The 19,740-nt window shown below is 46.9% G+C and overlaps 1 protein-coding gene across 4 annotated transcripts in view; it reads left to right on the plus strand.

Moving 5' to 3' along the window:
* Positions 1-19,740, plus strand: part of NTRK3 (neurotrophic receptor tyrosine kinase 3) — a 204,178-nt gene that overhangs the window by 100,224 nt on the left and 84,214 nt on the right. For 3 of the 4 annotated variants that reach the window (XM_053954740.1, XM_053954741.1, XM_053954742.1), the window contains exon 12: positions 13,190-13,378. In XM_053954740.1, coding sequence (XP_053810715.1) covers positions 13,190-13,378 — 189 coding nt within the window. Of the gene's footprint in view, positions 1-13,189; positions 13,379-17,266; positions 17,339-19,740 lie in introns of those variants that run through there. The other variant, XM_053954743.1, reaches the window with a different exon arrangement.

The raw sequence follows: 19,740 nt of genomic DNA on the forward strand, positions 1-19,740 counted from the left end.
CTTTGTTTCTTTTCCCAAGCTGCTCTATTTCACTGGTGTCTTCCAGCAAGAGACCACTGTCCTGATTATCTCCTGCTGCTGTAGAGGACAGAGGTGGATCTGGGAATGACTCGTCTTGGGGAAGCTGGGAGAGAGATGTGCTCTGCCCCAAGCTCCACACTCATGCTGGGCACTAGCAGCTTTTTTTATCAAGCAGAATCAGTAGATGCTGCATTTCTGCTTGTTTTAATTGGTGATTTAGACTCTTGATGCAGAAAAATGGGTCTTGAACAGCATTAGTGTTGGGCTGATGTGGGACAAGAGGCCAAGAGTTTCTGGCTGGGCACTGAGGGAGCGGAAGGGAACTGGGAGATACAAGGCAAGCTCCTTGCAAGGTCTGTGGAACAAGTCCCACCCCAGGACTGCCAGCCCAGCATTGAGGTGACAGATGATGCATTTGTGAGCATCTGTATTGAAATGCATGTAGTGTTCTTTGCTGACCTCCAACAGGAGTCACGTCCATGCCTGGAGCTCACCGGCAAGGAGGGGAGTGTGCTGTGCTCTTTGGAAAGGGAAATATCTCCAGACCTTGGAGGAATTAATTATTTTGTGTGCTGGACTCTTGCCTTCTGACAGATCTATCTGAATTACAGATTAACTGTCAGTGTGGGGACAGAGGAAGCCATTTCAATGAATCGCTCTCTAATTTATTAGAGGGGTTGTTTGGGCTGGTGGATCGACATTGCGGCAAGTTCTCTGAGTGGGGAGCTGTTTTACATCCTTCTCCACATCTCCCAACCTTTTATTCCTTGCTTGTTTTATCTCCCTGTTCACAGAATCTTTCTCAAAACTAATGAGGGTCCCAGCAAGGCCAGTGGAAACCCCCAAACTGCGACACTCTACAGATGAGTTGTCAGCCCTCAGAAAGCTGTGATTTCAGAGCCTTTCTCCAGGGACTGCTTCTGTGACTTTTAAACAAAACCATCACCTTTATGACCAAGGGCCATAAATTTTGGAGAAAGGCACAACATCCCGGAAAACACCAGTGCATCAATGCAGCAGTTGGTAATAGTTGAGCCAAAAAGTATCAGTTCCTTTTCCATCAGTTCTTCCTGGAGAATGTCAAGGGCTTCCCTCTACTCCTTAAGTCTACAAAGGTTTTGTAAAAACATCCAAAACTTATTTCTTGTTGATTCTGGGCCTTGTAGCAAGGCTTAACACACCCAACACTGTTATTGATGTGAGCATCATCAGCTAGGGAGCACCAGGGCTACCCAAACCCCAGCCTCGCTTCCTCTTCCAGTTGTTCAGCATAAAGGAAAAAGGATTTGTTTATTTGTTCATGGATATTTTTGACATGGACTTCATATTCCAGAAGAGTCTCATAATATTACGGGAGCAGATTCGGGATTTAAACCATTATAAAAGTTAAATACGTTTTGATTCTGTAAGCAACACACTATTTATCTTGGGATAGAATAAATCTGAGAGACTGATATCACTGCTGGAGATCATCTCAAGGAGGGCTGTGGAGGGAAAAAAAGTGCATTTATTTTTTGAGAAATGTAAGTTTTAAATTTTCATTGCCCTCATGCATGAACTGAGGCAAACCATGAGTGCAAGGATTTTTATTATTTTTTGACCATGTAAGGATTTATCTTTTGGCCTGAAAGCAAACATCGCAAGTCTGATTTTAAATTTGAGTCTACAAATTTGCACCCTGAGTAAATGCAGCCGCCTGCTTGCTGGCAGGGACTGGACACATGAGGTGTCTGCTGGAAGTGAACCCATTGGCATCTGCAGCCTTGATGGCTGCTCAGTGTTTTCATAAAAATTCCATTTCAAAACAAAAAGGTCAAAAGTTGACCAAAAAAGCTACAGCTGAAGACTATTTTTGTTTGAAAAATTACAGTCACTATTAATTACTGCATGAGAACCAGATGGTACTGACCAGTTCACTTTCATGGTCCAAGCAGGATCTTGAAAGAAAACCAAGAAGAAAAACACACAGCAAAGACAAAACATGTGTTGGTGCCAGGTACTTTACATTTTGATCAGTCCTTCCATTTGAAACCTCTGAGCAATGCAGAGTAAGGCACTTTTTTGTTTAAAGGCTGATAATTTTTTTTTTTTTTAGCTTGACAGAATATTAAACCAAAATAAGGAGGCCTGAAAATTAATGTCTTTTTATGACTGCAAAATCCCCTGGTGTCTTGAGAGTCTCATAAACTGGATATTTGAGAGGGGATGCGCAGCTCCCTGGGCTTGGAATCACTCCGGTTACCACTGGAGAAAATAAACCTTCTTGGTGCAGGGGCAGCTGGGCTCCAGGGAGAAGGCACTGGTGTCAGCACGAGGTGATGTGGCTGCAAGATAGCCTTGTCAGGCTAATTGATCTGGAGCCTTTGCCTTTCCTGCCAGGGCTGCCTGTCTCCTTACCCATAATCCCCACCTCTTTGATGGCCTGTCAGGAATATGGGACTTGGCCCAGTTTTACATTTATCCAATAACATTATGAAATTGATAGTGACACTTCCATTGGCACTAATTTCAGTAAGAGATTGGAGCCAGAGGACAAGCGGTTTGCTCTCATGGCGGCTAAGCTTTCCAAGTGGATCAAGATGACCCAAGACTGATCTTGCAGTGGCCAAGGCATGAGAAGGGAAGAGGTGGGAGGGGGATGGAGGTGGCTGGTGGACTCAGAGCTAATGAGAAACATGCCTAATGCTTGTCCTCAGCCTGCAGTGGTCCTGGCTGGTGAGAAGCATATTCTGCTGCCCTGGCTTGTGCTGCAGAGCTGCTGCTGGCAGAGCTTTTGCTCCATGAATGGTGTTTATTTAGCAGCATTGGGCATCAGTCTCTGCAAAGGTCAGGAAAAGCCTCAGGCAGGAGGGCAGCAGTGGTCCCAGCTGTTGACTTTCAGGCCTTCAGTGGTTCTTGCTGTTATAAGCATTTCCTGGCACAGGGTCAGGCTCCGGCAGCATCACGCTCTTGGCTCAGGTCAGCGATCCAACATGAGGCTGGACATGCTGCTGATGGAGCTGCCAGAGGCCCCCTTGCCAAATATCACTGGGGGTCCTCTTGTGCTAAGGGAGCTCCACACCAGCTGGGTTAGATAACGCATCCCAAAGCTTTCACCCAACACTGGCCACAGTGTTGAAGGTGATGCAGTTGCCACAGCCTTAATGCACTCCGTGTGCATGTTCTTTGCCATCTGAATTGCAGAATGGGTGGAGATGTAGCTTATGCCCATCCCTGGAAGTGTTGAAGGCCAGGATAAATGGACCCTTAGAACTTGGTCTAGTGGAAGGTATCCCTGCCCATGGTGGGAGGTCAGAAGTAGATGATCTTTAAGATCTCTTCCAACCCAAAGCATTCTGTGATTCTATGATTAAGCCACTTCTCCTTTCCTCTCCATCTGGCACCTATTCGGTCAAGCTTTGGTTTGAGATTGGGCAAAACATCACTTTGGTGCTGAGCTGCAGTTTGCTCAAGATGACCCCTTGACCCTCGTCAGGCAGCCCTTTCCTCGTTCTCACAATTCATTTGCATTTTCACCCAAGGAAAGGCTTGGGGGAGTGTTCATCATTTTGTCACAGTCTTTGGTGGCTGGAGGCCAGGAGAGAGGATAAAAAGCCTTAGGCTTATGATAAATTGGAAATGCAGAGAGAAAACGTGTCTGCTCGGTGCTGAGCAGGCAGCCCTGCTCCAGGCTTGGGTCTTTGTGTGGTGTCACTCTGGATGCTCATGAGGTGGTGAAATACCACCAGGGCCACGTCTGGTAAATCCAGCCATGGGGTCCCGAGGGTGTGGGGAAAGCAGGTACTGCTGCTGCCTCTCTCATGTCCCTGTGTCAATGGGACTGTCCCCCTCAGTGGATCTGGGCATGCCTGGCTGCCCATCAGTGTCCAGCGAGCCGCTGTCCATGGCAGTGGGGTGTGAGCAGGCGAGCATCTCCCTTCTCACAAGGGCTGATGTGACCCAGGGCTCAGCAGACACCACTGAGTGCTGCTCTTACACAGCCACGTCACGTTTCTCACCTCCCTCACAGAGCAGGGGGAGACCTGTGCTTTGGACCTGCAGCTCCTGAAGCTTGTCACAGGAGGGGCCAGGAGTGAGGAAGCAGCTGCACGTGCGTGGCTTGAGGGGTGTGGAGAAGCTGTAGGAAATGCTGCAGTATATAAAGCGTGTCTTGCGAACAGAAGAGATTAGAAAGCTGATATGATGTTATTCCGATTGATTTTGCTGTTGTATTTATACCTGGAGGTAAAGAGCAGACATACTGGAAATCAATTGGCCCCATGCTCTTCCCAATCTCTCTGCAGCGCCGTTCGGATGAAATGCTTATATCATTTTTACGGTGTGTCTGTGATAGGGATGAGTGAGCCAAGAGATTAATAGATGCTGGTGAGGCCGTTGCCCAGGCACTGCCTGGCTTCTGCCTTGTAAAGCCTGTGCTGCTCCAGGGTTCAAGGTGCCCCTGAGGTGACAGCTTGGTGACTTTCCTTGGGAAAAAAAAAAAGAAGCAAATCTAGTCAAGAGGAACAAAGGGTGGAGAAAGGTGAATGGCAATAAGCCTGTGATTTGGGGCAGGCAGGATGTTGTTCAGCTCTGGAGCTGAGGGGGCTGGATGGAAACCTGGGGGAAAGAAATGAGGTTTTGTCTTCAAATGGAGCTGATCCCTTAAAGAGGGAATTGTGCATTGAAGATAAGGCAACAGGGATTTCTTTTGATGTACTGTAGTGCATCCAGTACCCAACAGCCACCCATCCTGCCTTACCAGACCTTCCTGGACCCTGACCTTGGGGCTGGGGCAGAAGGGCTGCAGGAGGGCCATTCAGGGATGTTGGCCACACACATGCTGCATTCCTGGTGTCCCTGCTCACTCCTCCTGCCTTATCCAGGTGCGAGTTTCTCTGCTGCTCCTGCCTCTGCCATGCCAAGATGCATCACAGCAGGTTTCTCTGCAAGAATGGATGTTTGGTTTGCAGCTGGCTCCTCCTCAAAACCTGCATGGAACCTGTATGCCCAGCAGTGGAAAAAACATCTTGTTACCAGCAAATGGGGGAAGATAGGTGGGAGGAATGGTGGAAGGTGACTGGGTATGGTCTGAATGCCAGCACCAGCATTGCCAGACTAAACACTATCTCCCTCCCTGCAGTGATAATTGAATAAAACAGACTTTTCTTCCTCTCCTGTTGCCTGCACTATTTAGTTGTTTCACCCGATCTCAGCAGTGAAAGTCTTTTTATCTTGGCAAATTAACCAGCTTCCAAGTACCCATATGTTATAGCATGGGAGTAGGTATTGGCTTGTCACTCAGGCATCAGCAAGTCCTTGCATTGCAGGTTCAAAAATATTCTTCTGTTATCCTGTGGCCTGTTGGCAGTTGCTTTGCTGGTCAGACACTTTCTGAGCTGAAGATGTTTGGTAACACTGGGCTGGAGTTTAAGCCTAGATGTAAAAGTTTCTGCTTTGCCTGCCTTTGAGTGCTGTCTGTCTTTGCTGTTATGCATGGCCCTGGCTTGTCAGATCCCACCCTTTTTAATTATCAGATTGCATTACCATTTTTACTGTAAGCATTTTCTGTTTCTTGTTCTGCTAGATTTATGCATTTGTGCCGTCATATTCATTGACTTTATATTTTATATGATTTGATCTTAATGTTTCCATCCCTGAGTGTGAGTGCTTATAGGATTGGTGTCTAAGCTCAATAAATAAACTTGAGAAGGAGTGGTAAGGGAAGGACATGGGAGGAGTGAGGGAGTTTGGACATCCTCTACAGCAGATGGAGTGATGGTCCAAAGAAGACTGGCTGGAGGCTGGAAAGAGTGAAGGGGGGATGTATAGGGCTGCTGCAGCCCCTCTGCCCTGATGCACTCTCTTTTGTAGCAAGAGCTGCCTTCTCCCTGCTGCAGTCACCTGAAAAAATCAGAGAAGGAAATGTCAATATGTAAAGATAGAAAGGGGCTTCTGTAAATGGCAGTATTTTGGCAGCATTGCATCAGGAAAGAAAGTGCTTTAAGGATTGCCTGTGTAGGGATCGCCCACTGACAACGGATCTGACAGCTTTTTTATATTATAATGCATCTGCAATGTATAAGGGGCTGGAAGGTGCAAGTGGGGGAGGAGACACGTGTCCAACCCAAGCAGTGGTGGGTGCAGAGATCCCAGGCCTGTCCCTTCCTTTTACCCTAAAGTTCAGAGGGATCTTCATCTCCTCAAGATCATCAGGATCTCAAACCCATCATGTTGTTGAGAAGGGAAAAGAGATTGCAGTTTGCTCCTGCCTTTTATACTGGAGGGGCTGGAAGCTGAGGATTTGGAGTTTATCCCTTTAAGAGTTCAGATTTATGTTCTTGATGTCTTCATCTGCCTGCAAAGCCCAAGGGTTTGATTTTTATATGTAGTGTTTCCCCAAAAGCTGATGGAAGAGTCTGTGTGCCCTGAGCTACGGCAGGGAAGGGACTGGCACCTTTGGAAGCTCCTCGGCCACCACAGTGGTGTTCAAGCAGGGGCTGTGCTGTCCCAGCCAGCCTCTGCAGCATGCAGCAATGCCCTCCAGGTTCATTGGCATCATGCAGGGATAGCTTGGGGTGAATTTGGGACATGGAGATGGAATTGAGCTGTATGGATGTGGGAAATGCTGCTTGGACATGGTTGAGGTGATGGCGACAAAGAAGGCGCTGAGTGCTGGAATTAGGAGGGAGGTCTGGACAAAGCACATTGTTTTACACAAGTGAGGGGTCTGCTGTGGTTCAGGGGAAGAGGTACCACATGATAGACCACCCTGTGGTTGGGACTGGTGACTCTGGGGATGAGAAGTGGCTACTTCCCATTGTAGGAGGGCAGAGAACAAGCTGGAGCCCGTGGCAGGCTGGCTCCAAACAGACCCCTCCTAGGCACCAAGCTCTGCCTTGGCTCCGTGCCCACATCTGTCAATAAAAATTAAGAAATTGATTTTCTTTTGTTTGCCTGAAAGGATGAGGCTCTCTTTATGAGACAGTAAATGCAATCTTGCTCTGAGCATGGCTGGATTTTTAATTGTATTTATTGTTCTTTCGCTTATTCTTTTATGAGTTTCAGTTCACTTCATTGCTGGTGCAGAGATCAGCCCTGGGGTGTGGGTTGATTTCAGCTCCAACAAAAGGTTGGCAATTTTTTAGAGTTTCTTTTTAAACTTGTTTATTTTCCTGATAAGCTGAAGTTTGAGGTTATTTTTACTCTTGTTTATGTGCGTGCATGTGGCTCTGAGTTGTAAAGCTGGGCTGAGAGATGTAGCCTTGGAATTATCTACTTGCCAGGTGGTGATATAACCTTTTGAAGAACAGAATTTAAGATTATGATTGGGGAAATATGGAAGTGCCAACAGGGGTTTGGACTCAGAGGAGGAAGGGATTTTATATACTATATATTGGAATTTAATGAGGTCTGCTTCAGCACTTGCTATACAATGCATGGTGACCCACTTTATTAGGAGAGCTTTTTTTTTTTTTTCTAGTTATGGGTCATATACAGTTCCTAATTAAGTAGGTTAATTATATGGCTTCTTTATATTACAAAGGAAAGTGGAGAGATGGCACAATTAGCTCTTACAGTGATCATTTTTGATCAAAAAATGGTGCTCTGCATGACAGCTCCCAGAGGTGTGGGTGGGGAGAGGGGATTGCCCCGTGGCCCTGAGCACTCACATCTCTCTGCTCTGCCTCAGCAAACTCGGTTTCTGTCCTGAGCACTTGGCCTGGGGTGTGCAGGGAGTTGTCCTTTCCGAAACCATGCTGGAGACCAGTGCTACACCCACAGTGCCTCTGATGCTGCCCAAACTCGTCTGCAGCACTGCAGAAGCCCCTCCTTGGAGTTTCTTTGGAAGTATCAGAAAGGGAAGATGCTGAGGGCTCTGGCTACAGGTAAAAATTGCTGCAGCCTGTGAGGGCTCTGAGCAGCATCACTCCCTGTAGCTAAACTGTCCTTGAAAAAAGTTTCTTTAACCTTTCCCTCTCCAGCCTGGCAGTGGCTGAACCCCTGCAGCATCCCTGGGTTATCTGTTCCAGTGCTCAACCAGCCGTACTGCGAGGCATCAGGGAGAACATTCAAACTCTAATCTCCCTCAGTGCAATTTAAGCCTATTATTCCTTGTTTTATCCCCAGTGGACGTGGAGAACAGCTATTATATTTCTCTTTGCTGCAACCTTTTACATATTTGAAGGCTGTTATCACGTGTCCCTTCAGTCTTCTCCTCTGAACACAAAGCATAATTCTTTCAGTTTTCCCTCAGAGGTCATGTTTTCTTCACCTTCAGTTGCTTTTGTTGCTTTGCAGAGGTTACTGTAATGCCAAGCTGAATTTTTTGTTGTTTCTTCACCTGTTTGCCTTGGGGGCATTAATTTTGTTACAAATATGTGAGAAGTGACCATTATCTTCTCTAATCTATGGTTATTTATACTCATATATTCCCGAGCCTGTTTTATCATAAAGTATAGCTCTTAGCCTTGATAAATAATTTCCCACTATGATATGCTCTTGCAAACAGGGGTCCCTAAGCTATTTATTACTATTATTATTTGCTTTATTTTTCATGAGTAACAAGCTGTCTGTATAAGACTGTGAATGAACCAGGCAATTCACAGAAATGGACTGAAAGCTATATCCTGTTCACAGAGCTTCCAGATAAACAGGAAGGTGGAGGTAAACACCAAGACAAACTAGTTTAGCCAGGGGGAACAGTGCTGAACAGAGAATGAGAGATTTTATGAAAAGCAGAGATTTTGGGGGAACCTGGAGGACCGTTTACAGAGATGATAATATCAGGGTGGAACATTGCTGGGATGGATAGATGGATGGATGGATGGATGGATGGATGGATGGATGGATGGATGGATGGATGGATGGATGGATGGAGCCTGGCTGGGAGGCTGTGGGAGAACACAGGGTGGAGATGAGCCTGGGAGTGGAGGTGTTTAAGTGAGGTGTCTTTCTCAGGAAAGAGGAGTTGGCTGTAGAGGAGATGTGGGAGGGAAGGCAGAACAGAATTGCTGCCTGTGGCATTTCCAAAAGTGACATTTCCAAGCTGCCTCACTGCTCTTTGTTGAATATCAGATGAATTTGGTCCTGATTTCCAGGTCGTTGTGGCTGACTCTCCCACTGGCATTGTGAAGGGGCTGGAGCAGGGGCTGCTTCTTCCCTCAGGACTAACCCTGGGCAGCCCTAAACATCTCCCCAGCCTTTCCTCACAGGGAAAAGGAGTGATGGAGCACCTCCATCACTGCTGCTGGTATTGCCTCCTTGTCAGAAAAGCTGCATGGGGTTAGCATGGAGCACAGCTCAGCTGTGTCCTCCAGGCAGTGTGGAGGCTGCTGGCTGGTGAGAGCCCTGCTTGGAAGGAAGGAGGGCCAGCCTTTCAGAGTACAGCTGTAACAGGTCCAATGCTCAGAATGGACATGGACTTCTTAAAGTTTTAACAAATAGACCCTTTTTATAGTTAATATCCATAGTACATTTGTCCATAACACAGGCTGAGCTAGTCACAAAACCATCTACTGCATCACTGTTCTGAAAAGCTCTGAAATATTTTATATGTTTTAAAATCACATGATGGTACGTTAGGAATTACTCCAAGCTACCCTTAGTCTATTATTATACATTTTTACTATATTAAACTGTCTTATTTTCTATCTCTCTTTGCACATTTCCCTGTCAAATGGAAGGTAAAGCTAAATCTCTAAAATCTGTACTCTCTTTTTTTTCTGCTTCATTTTTTTTTCCCTTTAACCTTACCTGGAAAATGCACTGGTGAAACCAGTGAGAATTCTTCCAAATAAAGCCATTCATCAGCAGTATACATCAGAAAACTGAACCTCTTTGCCTACTTAAGAGCAAAAATATATGTTATTGCCAAGATAGATTTAAAAGTCTGAAGTCTAGGTAGCTGCTTTATTTCCAGGAATTGCTAATGGCAGAGTATATTTTGAGTCAGGGCAATAGTCACACCTATAAAAGTGATTGGTGGCTGTTTGATATCCACAATGTTTTTAAAGTTTGTCTCAGGCTTGCACAGTGAGTCCAGTACTCGCCTGAGTCTCAGAGTGACAACAGAGGGGCCGTAGGCTTAGAGGGAACTGGATCTCAGCAGTGATCAGCTAGAAGAGATGGGAATGAGAGAGTTAATGTGATAAAGCAGCATGACTGTGGCTGTAGGAATTATTGTTGTCCAGATTTATACTCCCCCACCACACCCAAAAAATCCACAACCTAATAGGAGAAACTTGGAGAAGTCCTCAACTGAAAATTGCCTTTAATCAAATGATATCCTTTAGAGGATATTTGGATTAATTATATGTTCTAGGGCATGTCAAATCAGTGCCTACAATCACCAGAACTGTTTTGGAAAGCTGGAAGGCTAATGCAGTGAGTCTGTTTTAAGTGTTCCTTAGGACTCTTGGGAATGTGATTTATTTTTGTTTTTTCAAGACCTGGAAGTACAGTTGGAGGCAGTAAACTGTCCCTGGATTACTGCAAGGGTAGAATACATTTTACATGTTGTATTCTCCCTCTGGTGCCTCTGCCTTTGCAGTTCTTGGGGTTTCCCACTTCTGCAGAAATGTGAAGGGGTTGAGATGGAGAATCAGAGTTCAGCTCTGAGGCTTTTGGGGGTTGGTAGGTCTTGTAAATGGATAAGCTTGGTGACATCGACCTGAGCTGGATGACTCAGAGGCTGAGTCCATTTGCAGGACACAATGTTCATTGTGAACATTGTGAGGAGTGAGGATGCAGCTGTGGATCAGCTGAGATGTAGTTGCCTCTTGCCTCAAAGATCTTGGATATGTTTGGGGCATGAAACTAAGATAACACATGAAGAAAGTCCTCCTAAGAGGACAGAAAAAAAACCCAACCCTGTGGAGTGTAAAGGTCAAACTCTGGGTCTGTTTGTTGTCAGGGAAATGGCCACGAGAACATTGGCTAATAGATGCTTGCTGTGCTTACTTTCTCAAGTACCCAACCTCCTGGGTTGTCCCCTGCTCTTTTAGATGTAGCCATGTCCTTTTAACCTGCCTGTGCTAGAGGGACACTGCCATGATCTGTGTTCCCTAAAAATGAGGAGGTGCTGAGCAAGCAAGAACAGCAGGGGTCAAATGCTGGCAGGGTTTTGTGAGTCTCTGAGAAGCAGGTCCTCAGCAGGGTCCGTGTCAGCCTGGTGTTTGCTCCATGGTTGGTTACATCCTCTTTGCTCCTTGGCACAAAGGTGTGGTTTCTGCTCTCAGAACAGAGGGCAATGAAAACTTCCTTCACACAGAAACACAGAATGGTTTGGGTTGGAAGGGACCTTTAAGAGCAGCTTCTCCAACCTTCCTGCCATGGACAGGGGCACATTCCATGAGACCAGTCTGCTCAAAGTCTCATCCAACCTGGCTATAATTCACCAGAGAGGCCTTTCACATCCCCTTGCCTGATGAGGTGCCATTCTTTGGAGCAATGCCTAGGCTTCTTAAGGAAAGCAGTAAGCCCTCAATAGCTTTTCTCACTGCAAGGGAGACCTTTATGATCATCTTTCAGATTATTTGCACCAGTCTATACCAGTTGATATTTTTATGATTTTTCTTTTTAACTGCACCTTGAAATGCAGAGTTCTCCCCTTCCCACCACAGCTGGGCTGGCCAGCAGTGCAGGGTGTGGCTGAAGGAACATGCACATCATGCAAAACCGAGTCATCCTGGTTTGTCTGCAATGAACTGACATTGCAAAGGAACAGAAGTTATTCAAACCAAAATTGCCCATTTGCTTTTCGTGCTTGGAGAAATACACCGTGTGTAGTCCCTATAGAGGCATCTTGCATCAAGAGCTGAATTTTGCCTTTGCACCTCAAGAGCTGGAAAGTCACGCGAGCCCGGGGAGTAATGTTAAAAAAGCCAGAACCTGCCAGAAGGAATTCACAGTAAAGGGCGAGAGCTTTTTTCCTCGTGACTAAAACACCTGTCACAGCTGCCAAGACTCTGCTAATTACACAATAACTTTATTATATCCCACTTGGAAGAACAAACAATACTTGAAGCTCCAAAAATGAGCAGCCTTTAGACTAGATTAATGCAGGCAGAATGGCTGCATGGAGCTGTGTTCGCCTCATCCTCCCAGTAGCTCTGGAGAGTAAAATGGCTTGAAGAGTCGCTTCTTTGTTGCCAGTGCTACATAATAAAGTAATTGTGCAATTAGAAGCAGATTACTGATGGGAGATGAGCATTTTTTATGCAATGTAGGTACAAGGCTGGCTTCTCTGAATAAGTTGAAGGCCTAACTGCAGCATCTCTGCTCCTTTTTACTTGAGCTTCTGGTAGTCCCTGGTAGCATACAGACAGGAGAAAAGGAGTGTCACTTGTTGAGGGTGGATTTTCTTCCCATGTTGAAATATTAAAAAAGTCTCATGCAAGATTTCACTGTCATCCCTACCTTGTCCAACACCAATGCAGCAAGAATGGCTGCAACGTGTATTAGAGGGTCTAATACCAAAATAAAGCATAAGGGATAGAAGCCTTCCATTGCTCCTCTCTTGCATGTGTGACTATGTGCTTCATTTTCTTGCCTGTTTGATGGTGCTGTGAATTTTGGGAGCCAAGAGGGTAAGGGGGAGATGCTGCCATTTGTGGTGGTGGGAACAAGCCTGAGCTGAGCAGGATCTGCTCCAGTACATTGTGGGTCCCTGTAGGCATCAGCCTGACTGAAGGGCTCGGTGAGCTTGCTCAGGTGAAGCTGCAGGAGGGCAAAAAGATGGGCAACACACTGGGCAACAGACATATCACAAATATGTATTTGGGGTGAACTAACTCTTTGGGGTTGGTGTTTCTTCAGTCTAAGCCTGGTGATGATTTCTGCCAAGCTTGTGATGCCAGAGTATACAGGCACCACAGCAACTGCTCTCTCATGACAGCCCTTAGGAGAGGACTTTTTGCATGACTCTCTTCTGATGCAGTGTCACCTGTAGCTGTTTAACCCTTTGGGATTTTTAGCCTGATACCTCAAAGCCAGGAAGGAAAACTTAAGATGTTTTCCCTACCCTGTGAGCTGCCCAGAGAAACTCAACCTGGATTTGGGACAGCTGGCAGGAATGCTAGGACAGGCTGGTGGTGTTTCCGACCCACAGCAACCCATGAGCGTGTGATTAACAGGCCTCACTGTTCCCCCGTCCTCTGCTGTCCCTGACGGCTGTGTGTGCTGCTTGCAGGTCCCGTGGCAGTGATCAGCGGAGAGGAGGATTCAGCCAGTCCTCTCCACCACATCAACCACGGCATCACGACCCCCTCGTCCCTGGACGCCGGCCCGGACACGGTGGTGATCGGCATGACCCGAATCCCCGTCATCGAGAACCCCCAGTACTTCCGGCAAGGTCACAACTGCCACAAGCCAGACACGTGTGAGTGCCCGAGCCGGCCACTGCCCCCGCGGGGGCTGGGGGATGGGCTGGGGGGTTGGGGCAAGGAGGGCGAGGAGGAAGAGGTTAAGAGGATGAGGAAGAAGAGAAGGAGGTTTTTGAGGAGAGTGGGTCTTGGTATGGTCCAGAAACCAAAGAGAATCTCAGGTCTCAGAAATCACAACATACATGTAGATGCTTCCAGAAAAGACTTTCCACTCTCACCTTCACCTCCCTTCACCCTCCCTCTGCCACCCACCCGTCACCTTCCCCCCTCCCCTGCCTGAAAGTGCCATTCCAAGCCGGGCTCTTCCTCATCAGCTCCAAGCATGAGGTCCCAGGTGTGAGCAAGAGCCCCCTGGGAGCATGGGGATGGATGTGACCCCTGCTTGGCTGGGGAAAGGACCTGCCTCCCCTTCCTCCTCCAGCAGTTTCCCAGTCATGGGGCTGCCTCTTTGGCTCCCCTAAGGGCCAGGGGGAAGCTCAGGATACATGGGCATAGGTGTGGCAGATGCCTGGAGCTGTCTTTGTCTCCAGGAATTTTAGATGCTGGATGTCTTGTTTTTATGGGCTTCTGTAAAGCTTCTGCATCTTTCCTGTATAAATTTGGGTCATGAACTGGGCTCATTAGACTAGCAGGAGGTGATCAAGTGTCCCTCTCCACTTGCTGTTTTTAAATTCTGAGCATAAAAGAAAAGTGCTGTGTAAAAGGATGCTTTTCTGGGAGTCCTGCACCACTTCCCACGCAAGTGGTGGGATGCAGCCTTCCCCAGCATGCGGCTCACAGGCGGTAGCTGAGCTCTCCCAGGCCTCTTACCAGCTCTGAGGTGCAAGCTGAGCAACGCAGGAGGTTTGGGTAACATTCCTCTCTTGCTATTGCACATCCTTTTGGTGTCTCTTGGTTCCAGGTAGAACTGGAAAAAATAAATGTCCTGCAAAACAAAAGGTGAAAAGCCCTCAGCTTGGGCTCTGTGGCCCAGCCAGAAGCAGGGAGTGCTGTGCTGATGTCACCTCTGCTCTTCCCTTGGCTGCTGCTGACTCACAGGTGCAGGAGACAGAACTCAGCTGCTGCAAGCAGGGAGAAGGCCCATCTCCCAATCTCCCAGTCTGCAGGAAGCCATGCGGCACTGAGTGCTCAGCAGGAGCACGCTGCTCCTGCCCTCCATTCCTCCATCGGGGAAAGGGGAGCTGCAGCTGCTGCTCCCATGGAGGTATCCCTTGGGCAGTCCCCACTGTGCACCCTCGTGGGTCCTGCTGGCTTGTGCCCAAGCCCTTAGCACTGTCCTTCACTTGCCAGAGCAATAGGATGTACCAAAAGAACGTGCCTGGCTTTCCCTTTGATTTTCATTTTAATGTGCTAAATTTGGTCTGTTTGTAGAGAGGGGAGGAGGAGGGCGGTGATTAGGCAGGAGTGGAGAAGCTGAATGTAGCGTGGATTTTCTGTGCTGTTAATTATATATTTTGCATTTCTTATAGCACCTCATCTCAAAATGATTTACAAACTCTGATGGCTTGGGAGGGAGGGCTCCCCCGCTTTACTTTTTCTTCCTTTCCCTCCTGTGCTGTCTCAAATCTCTTCAATCTGCATGCCGACCATTGCAAGACGTGGGTGCTGTTGAGGCTGTGGAGCAGCCGAGCTTAAACCCCAAAGGATTAAGTTTTGCTCTGAGCCTTTGCCCTGTGGGACTTGACAGAGCTGGGTGGGTTGCAGGGGAAGTCACTCGCAGCGGGATTTGACCTCAGAGCATCATGGGGCTGTTTGAGTAGGATCTGAAGGGTTCACAGAGATGCTTGGGTGGCATCTGGAGGCGCTTCTCCTATGAAGGGTGCTATTGGAGGGAATGCTCCAGGTTTACCAGGACTGCAAGGCACGGAGGTTGAAACCAAACCCCACAACACTGGTACTCCCTTTCGGGGATAATAAGAGGCAAACTACACCTGGGTGCTTGCATGTTGAAAACCCTAATTTTTTTAGATTTATTTGTCATTCATGGGGCAAAAAAAAGTCCCTGACTCCTCAGGCGGAGCTGAATTTGGTGTGTGTTTTGTATGTTAGTCCCCAGGCTTTAACTTGGTCAAAATTTCTGGCTTCACTGGTGGCTTTGCTTGAGGCTGGAAAGTTTCATAATTCACCATATTAAATTAACCATGCTTTGGGGAGCTTTTGCTGTAAGGGGTTTGTTTGATCTGATGTGCTCTACTCAAGATAAGCCTGGGCTGGAGAATATTTGTTGCTCCTGTTCTCCCTGTGGTTGTCATGCTGGAGGGTTTTTCCCTCCCCCTGTGCAGAGCTTGGACACAAACACTTCTCCCTTTGCTGTCACTTCTAAAGAGAACTCCTCTGGGCTGGGGAGTGCCTCTATGCCCAGCTGAGCCTGTACAGATGCAAACTCCCCACTCCACCACCTCCCCTGAGCTGCCGCCCAGCTGTGAGCAAAGGTGTTCCGTGACACCCAGCATCTCTCCTTTGCACTGAGCTGTTGCTAGAGCAACACCTTCAGCAAGCATTTCCCTTCTCCAACATGAAGCTTTTCTCCTTCCTTCCTCCTGCAAGCATCCCTGTGCTCTTGGATGCTGCCTGGGTCGAGGACATGCCGATACCCATTGCTGTGCTGCAGTGAGGGGAGCAAACTCTCTATGCTTAATGCAGTATTAATAGTACATTGATGTGATATAGATTTCTGTCACCCTCCATACTAGCAAGCATCACTTATCACGCAGGGATGAGGGATGTTTATTCCCAGCCACTTAGCTCTGCATAATGGAATTGCAGCTGAATTATGGAGAGCAGCTCCCTGCCTGTGGAGCTGGAGGCCTCTCGCTCCCTCTGTGCAGTGCTGTCCCATGGGATCTTCTTCTTAATGTGTCTCAAGGAGACAGAGACGTGTTCTTCACTGGGAATGTCCTGTCCTCGTGTCGATGGGATGAAGGGCACAGGAACCAGCCCTCACTTCTGGCTTTCTGGGATTTTTGCTGTTGTCTTATTCTCTTTCTGTTACTGCCTGACTTAGTGCAGAGGGGGGACAAGCTTGACTCAGAATTCTCTTGCCCTTCCTGGGTGAGGGGTTCTTAAAGAGCCACGGAAGACGACATCACCACCCTGTTTTTTCATGTTGAAGCATTTATTTGTTGAAAAATGCTCCCCCATCTCTGTGCTGTTAACTCTGGGCCATGCTGGGTTTGCATCCTGGCCTTGCTTCAGCTGTCCTTAACCCTCCCTACCTGGAGGATTAAGAAAAGAGTTTGGCAACGTGGACAGTCCAACCACTAGTGGATTTCAGAAGAACAGGCTGAAACTGCCTTTTTCTCCTGATCTTGTGCCACATGGAAGGGAAACCAAGTTCATATCTGCTCGGCAAAGAGCAACAGGTTGTGATGAGTTTGCACCTCTATATCTGGAAATAAACAGATCAGAGGAGAAGAATGGGACTTGTGGCAAGCACAGTGGGCAGAGAAAGTGATGAGGATGAGAGTTGAGGACTACATAACATCAGCCTATGGTCAGAGATTTTGGTAATGCAAAACATGATCCAGTCTACCCCCATTTGTGGCCAGAATTTGGCTGTTTGTCCTACTGGGCAGGCCTGGCAGTAATAGCAGCTTCTTATGTTATCTCCCTCTCTTGAAGTTCAGGATTTGATTTCCCAAAATTCAAGTTTTGTAATTATGAGTAGCTGGAGATTTCTGTGATGAAATATTGGTAATGTTTCAGAAGAAACATTTTGGAAGGTTGTTTTACTTTAATAATAGTAATTAAATAGTAATTAATTCTAAGCACAATGCATCAGATGCAGATTAGTTCTTGGATCTGATCTCTTGAGCTTTACTCAAATGCCACAGCACAGTTTTGGAGTTGTTCAGTTCCCTTGTATTTCTCATCTAACAAAACAGGTCTTCTGGAGAACGATACAAATTGGAGAAAAAAATCCAAACCCTGATGGAGAAAATTGATCTGGGGGTCAGATCACCACCTGCATCCCAGCAGTGGATGCTCAGTTGCAACAAGTAATGTGAAGCTGAACTCTTGGGGCAAATTCTTTGGTTTTGGGGGAGGTTTTTGCCAGCCACAACTGGAGCTGGCTGTGTTTTCCAGGACTGGCGCAGTCTGGGGACTGGGATGCATTCTCCACACGGGTGGAGCAGCCGTCCTTTCGTAGAGTCCTAATGAGGGTTTTTTTTCAACCTCATTTATTACAGGCTGCCCTGACATAATTACATATTCAAAGTTAGTAATTACACGTATTCATGCTAATTAAGTAATTAGATATAATTACACTAACTGTAAATACGTGGTAATCGGCTAAAAAGAAGTACTTCAGAAAAAAACAAGGCAAATCACACAATAAAAGCGCCATCAGCACTCTTTCACTCAGTACCCTGTCTTTATCTTTTATTTCAGTGCAGCTTAAAAGGAACATCGTGGTCATTTCAAAACTCATATTTCTTAAACATAGATTTTCTTACCTCTGCTTTCGACAGATCTCGAAAACTAAAATGAAAAGGATATTTACCGTTAGAACTGTTAATTTTTTTTTTGTTTGCCTAGTATGTTTTGTTCATCCTGGGCATGGGAAGATAAAAAGTATGCAGCATTTCTATTTTCGGTCAGTTCATGGTCCCATTTTTGCCAAAAACAGCAACAACATAAAACTGAAGTCATAAGTGCTTGTAATTTTATTTGCCTAAAAAAGAAAACTGAAACAGTTGGTAGTGGAAAAGAAACTTTTCCTTTTTTTTTTTCCCAGGGATAAGATAATTTGTCAAATATTCTTTTTATGTAATATAAATGTGGAGCACAGGGTGAAGTGACAGCAGCACTCTGCTTCCCCATGACCAGCCTGGGGCCAGGCTCCACAGGTTTCAGTCCCTCACACAGAGCTCTGCTGTTTCTCCAAACTATTTTTTCCTCTTGTCTCCTCTGAAATGAAGTCCCCAGGCTCTTCTCCAGAAGGACCCAGCTCCCATTACTCTTCTGAAGTAGGCACTTGTGGGTGAAGACTCTTCTGTGCTGGAACTCTCATGGTCTTACAGTCTTGTCCTTCTCACTCAGGTCATGTGAGGTATTTTAAGGATTTTAACAAGGACCTGTGTGAAGCTGTTTACTCATTTATGTGTGTTTTGCTGCTCTGTGCTGTGTCTCCTCACTGTTCATAGCAAAACCTGAACTTGTGGCTGGGAACTGTGGAAGAGCCCTGACCTCAGAGCTCAGCTGCCAACAGGTGAAGGCATTGGGGGTCTCTGCAATGACCTTCTGCCTCCAAATTTCCCTCCCTTCTGGTTTGCTGTTGGCTCTCATGGAAACTGCTTTGAGCTCCAAGTGTTGATGTGAACATTCTCCAAAAGATTTGGATGTTGAAGAAGCCTTGTGGGCTCTGGCTGGCTGTTCCCAGAGCAGGTGTTGTAGGTATCTGAAGAAATGTGTGAGCAACCAAAATGACTGCTTCTGTCCCCCACCAGAGGAGAACTGAACTTCCCCTGTGCCCAGAATCAGCTTCTTGTCTCCTTGCCCAGGCTGCAACATCTGACCAACAGGAGACATACCATGGACAGTGGGTCTTGAGCCAACCTTCCCAGCTCTCAGTTTTCCTGCCTGGGGCTATTTTCTGCTCTGCATCATTTCTTCTATCCCTGAAAGAGCAAGTGGAAGAAACATCCACATTTTCCAGAAGTCCAACCTACTTTTGCAGAAGTGGAGTGCCCATCCCACCTATTGCACCTGCACTTTGAGTTGCAGTCTCACACTTCAGACCTTCCTGCTGTGATGGTACTACAGAAATGAGGTTTTTTCAGGATGTCTTGGAAAGGCTGGCAAGATCCATTGCCTATACCTTACCCCCCAGCCAGCTCTGGAGATGTTGTCTGCATGGTTGTACCATGAGGAAGAAAAGCAGTGTGGCTCTGCCTGGTGCCTGCCTGCTTTAGGAGGAGCTGCTGGAGCCAGAAGTGCAGCCCTGCTTGCTCCAGATGGGATGGGCACCTGACCTGGCTTGAGCACAAGATGATCACCTCCTGCTGCTGTTTGGGTTTTAGATCTATTCTCTGCTGCTTTAATGTGTGTTTACTGGAGATGTTTGTAACAACACCCAGGATCAAAGGGGGACCAGCAGGCTCCAGTACCGGCATGGAGAAGTGACACTGGCAGCACAGCTGAGTGATGATACATTGGCTCCTGGTGGTGAAGATCCATGAGGAAGGGAAACCCTTAAATCGAGATCAACATGGCTTTGGGCTGTTGATGGTGACCGGCCTGCGGAGAGACTGCTGGATACAGACGTCAAGGGCTTGACAGGGAAATGTTTTCTCTTACAAAACTCTGCTTTGTCCTTTGCCTAAAAGCATCCCCACTGGACTGTTTAATCCTGATG

The sequence above is a fragment of the Vidua chalybeata genome, chromosome 13 (assembly GCF_026979565.1).
Source record: "Vidua chalybeata isolate OUT-0048 chromosome 13, bVidCha1 merged haplotype, whole genome shotgun sequence".
NCBI classification, from domain to species: domain Eukaryota; kingdom Metazoa; phylum Chordata; class Aves; order Passeriformes; family Viduidae; genus Vidua; species Vidua chalybeata.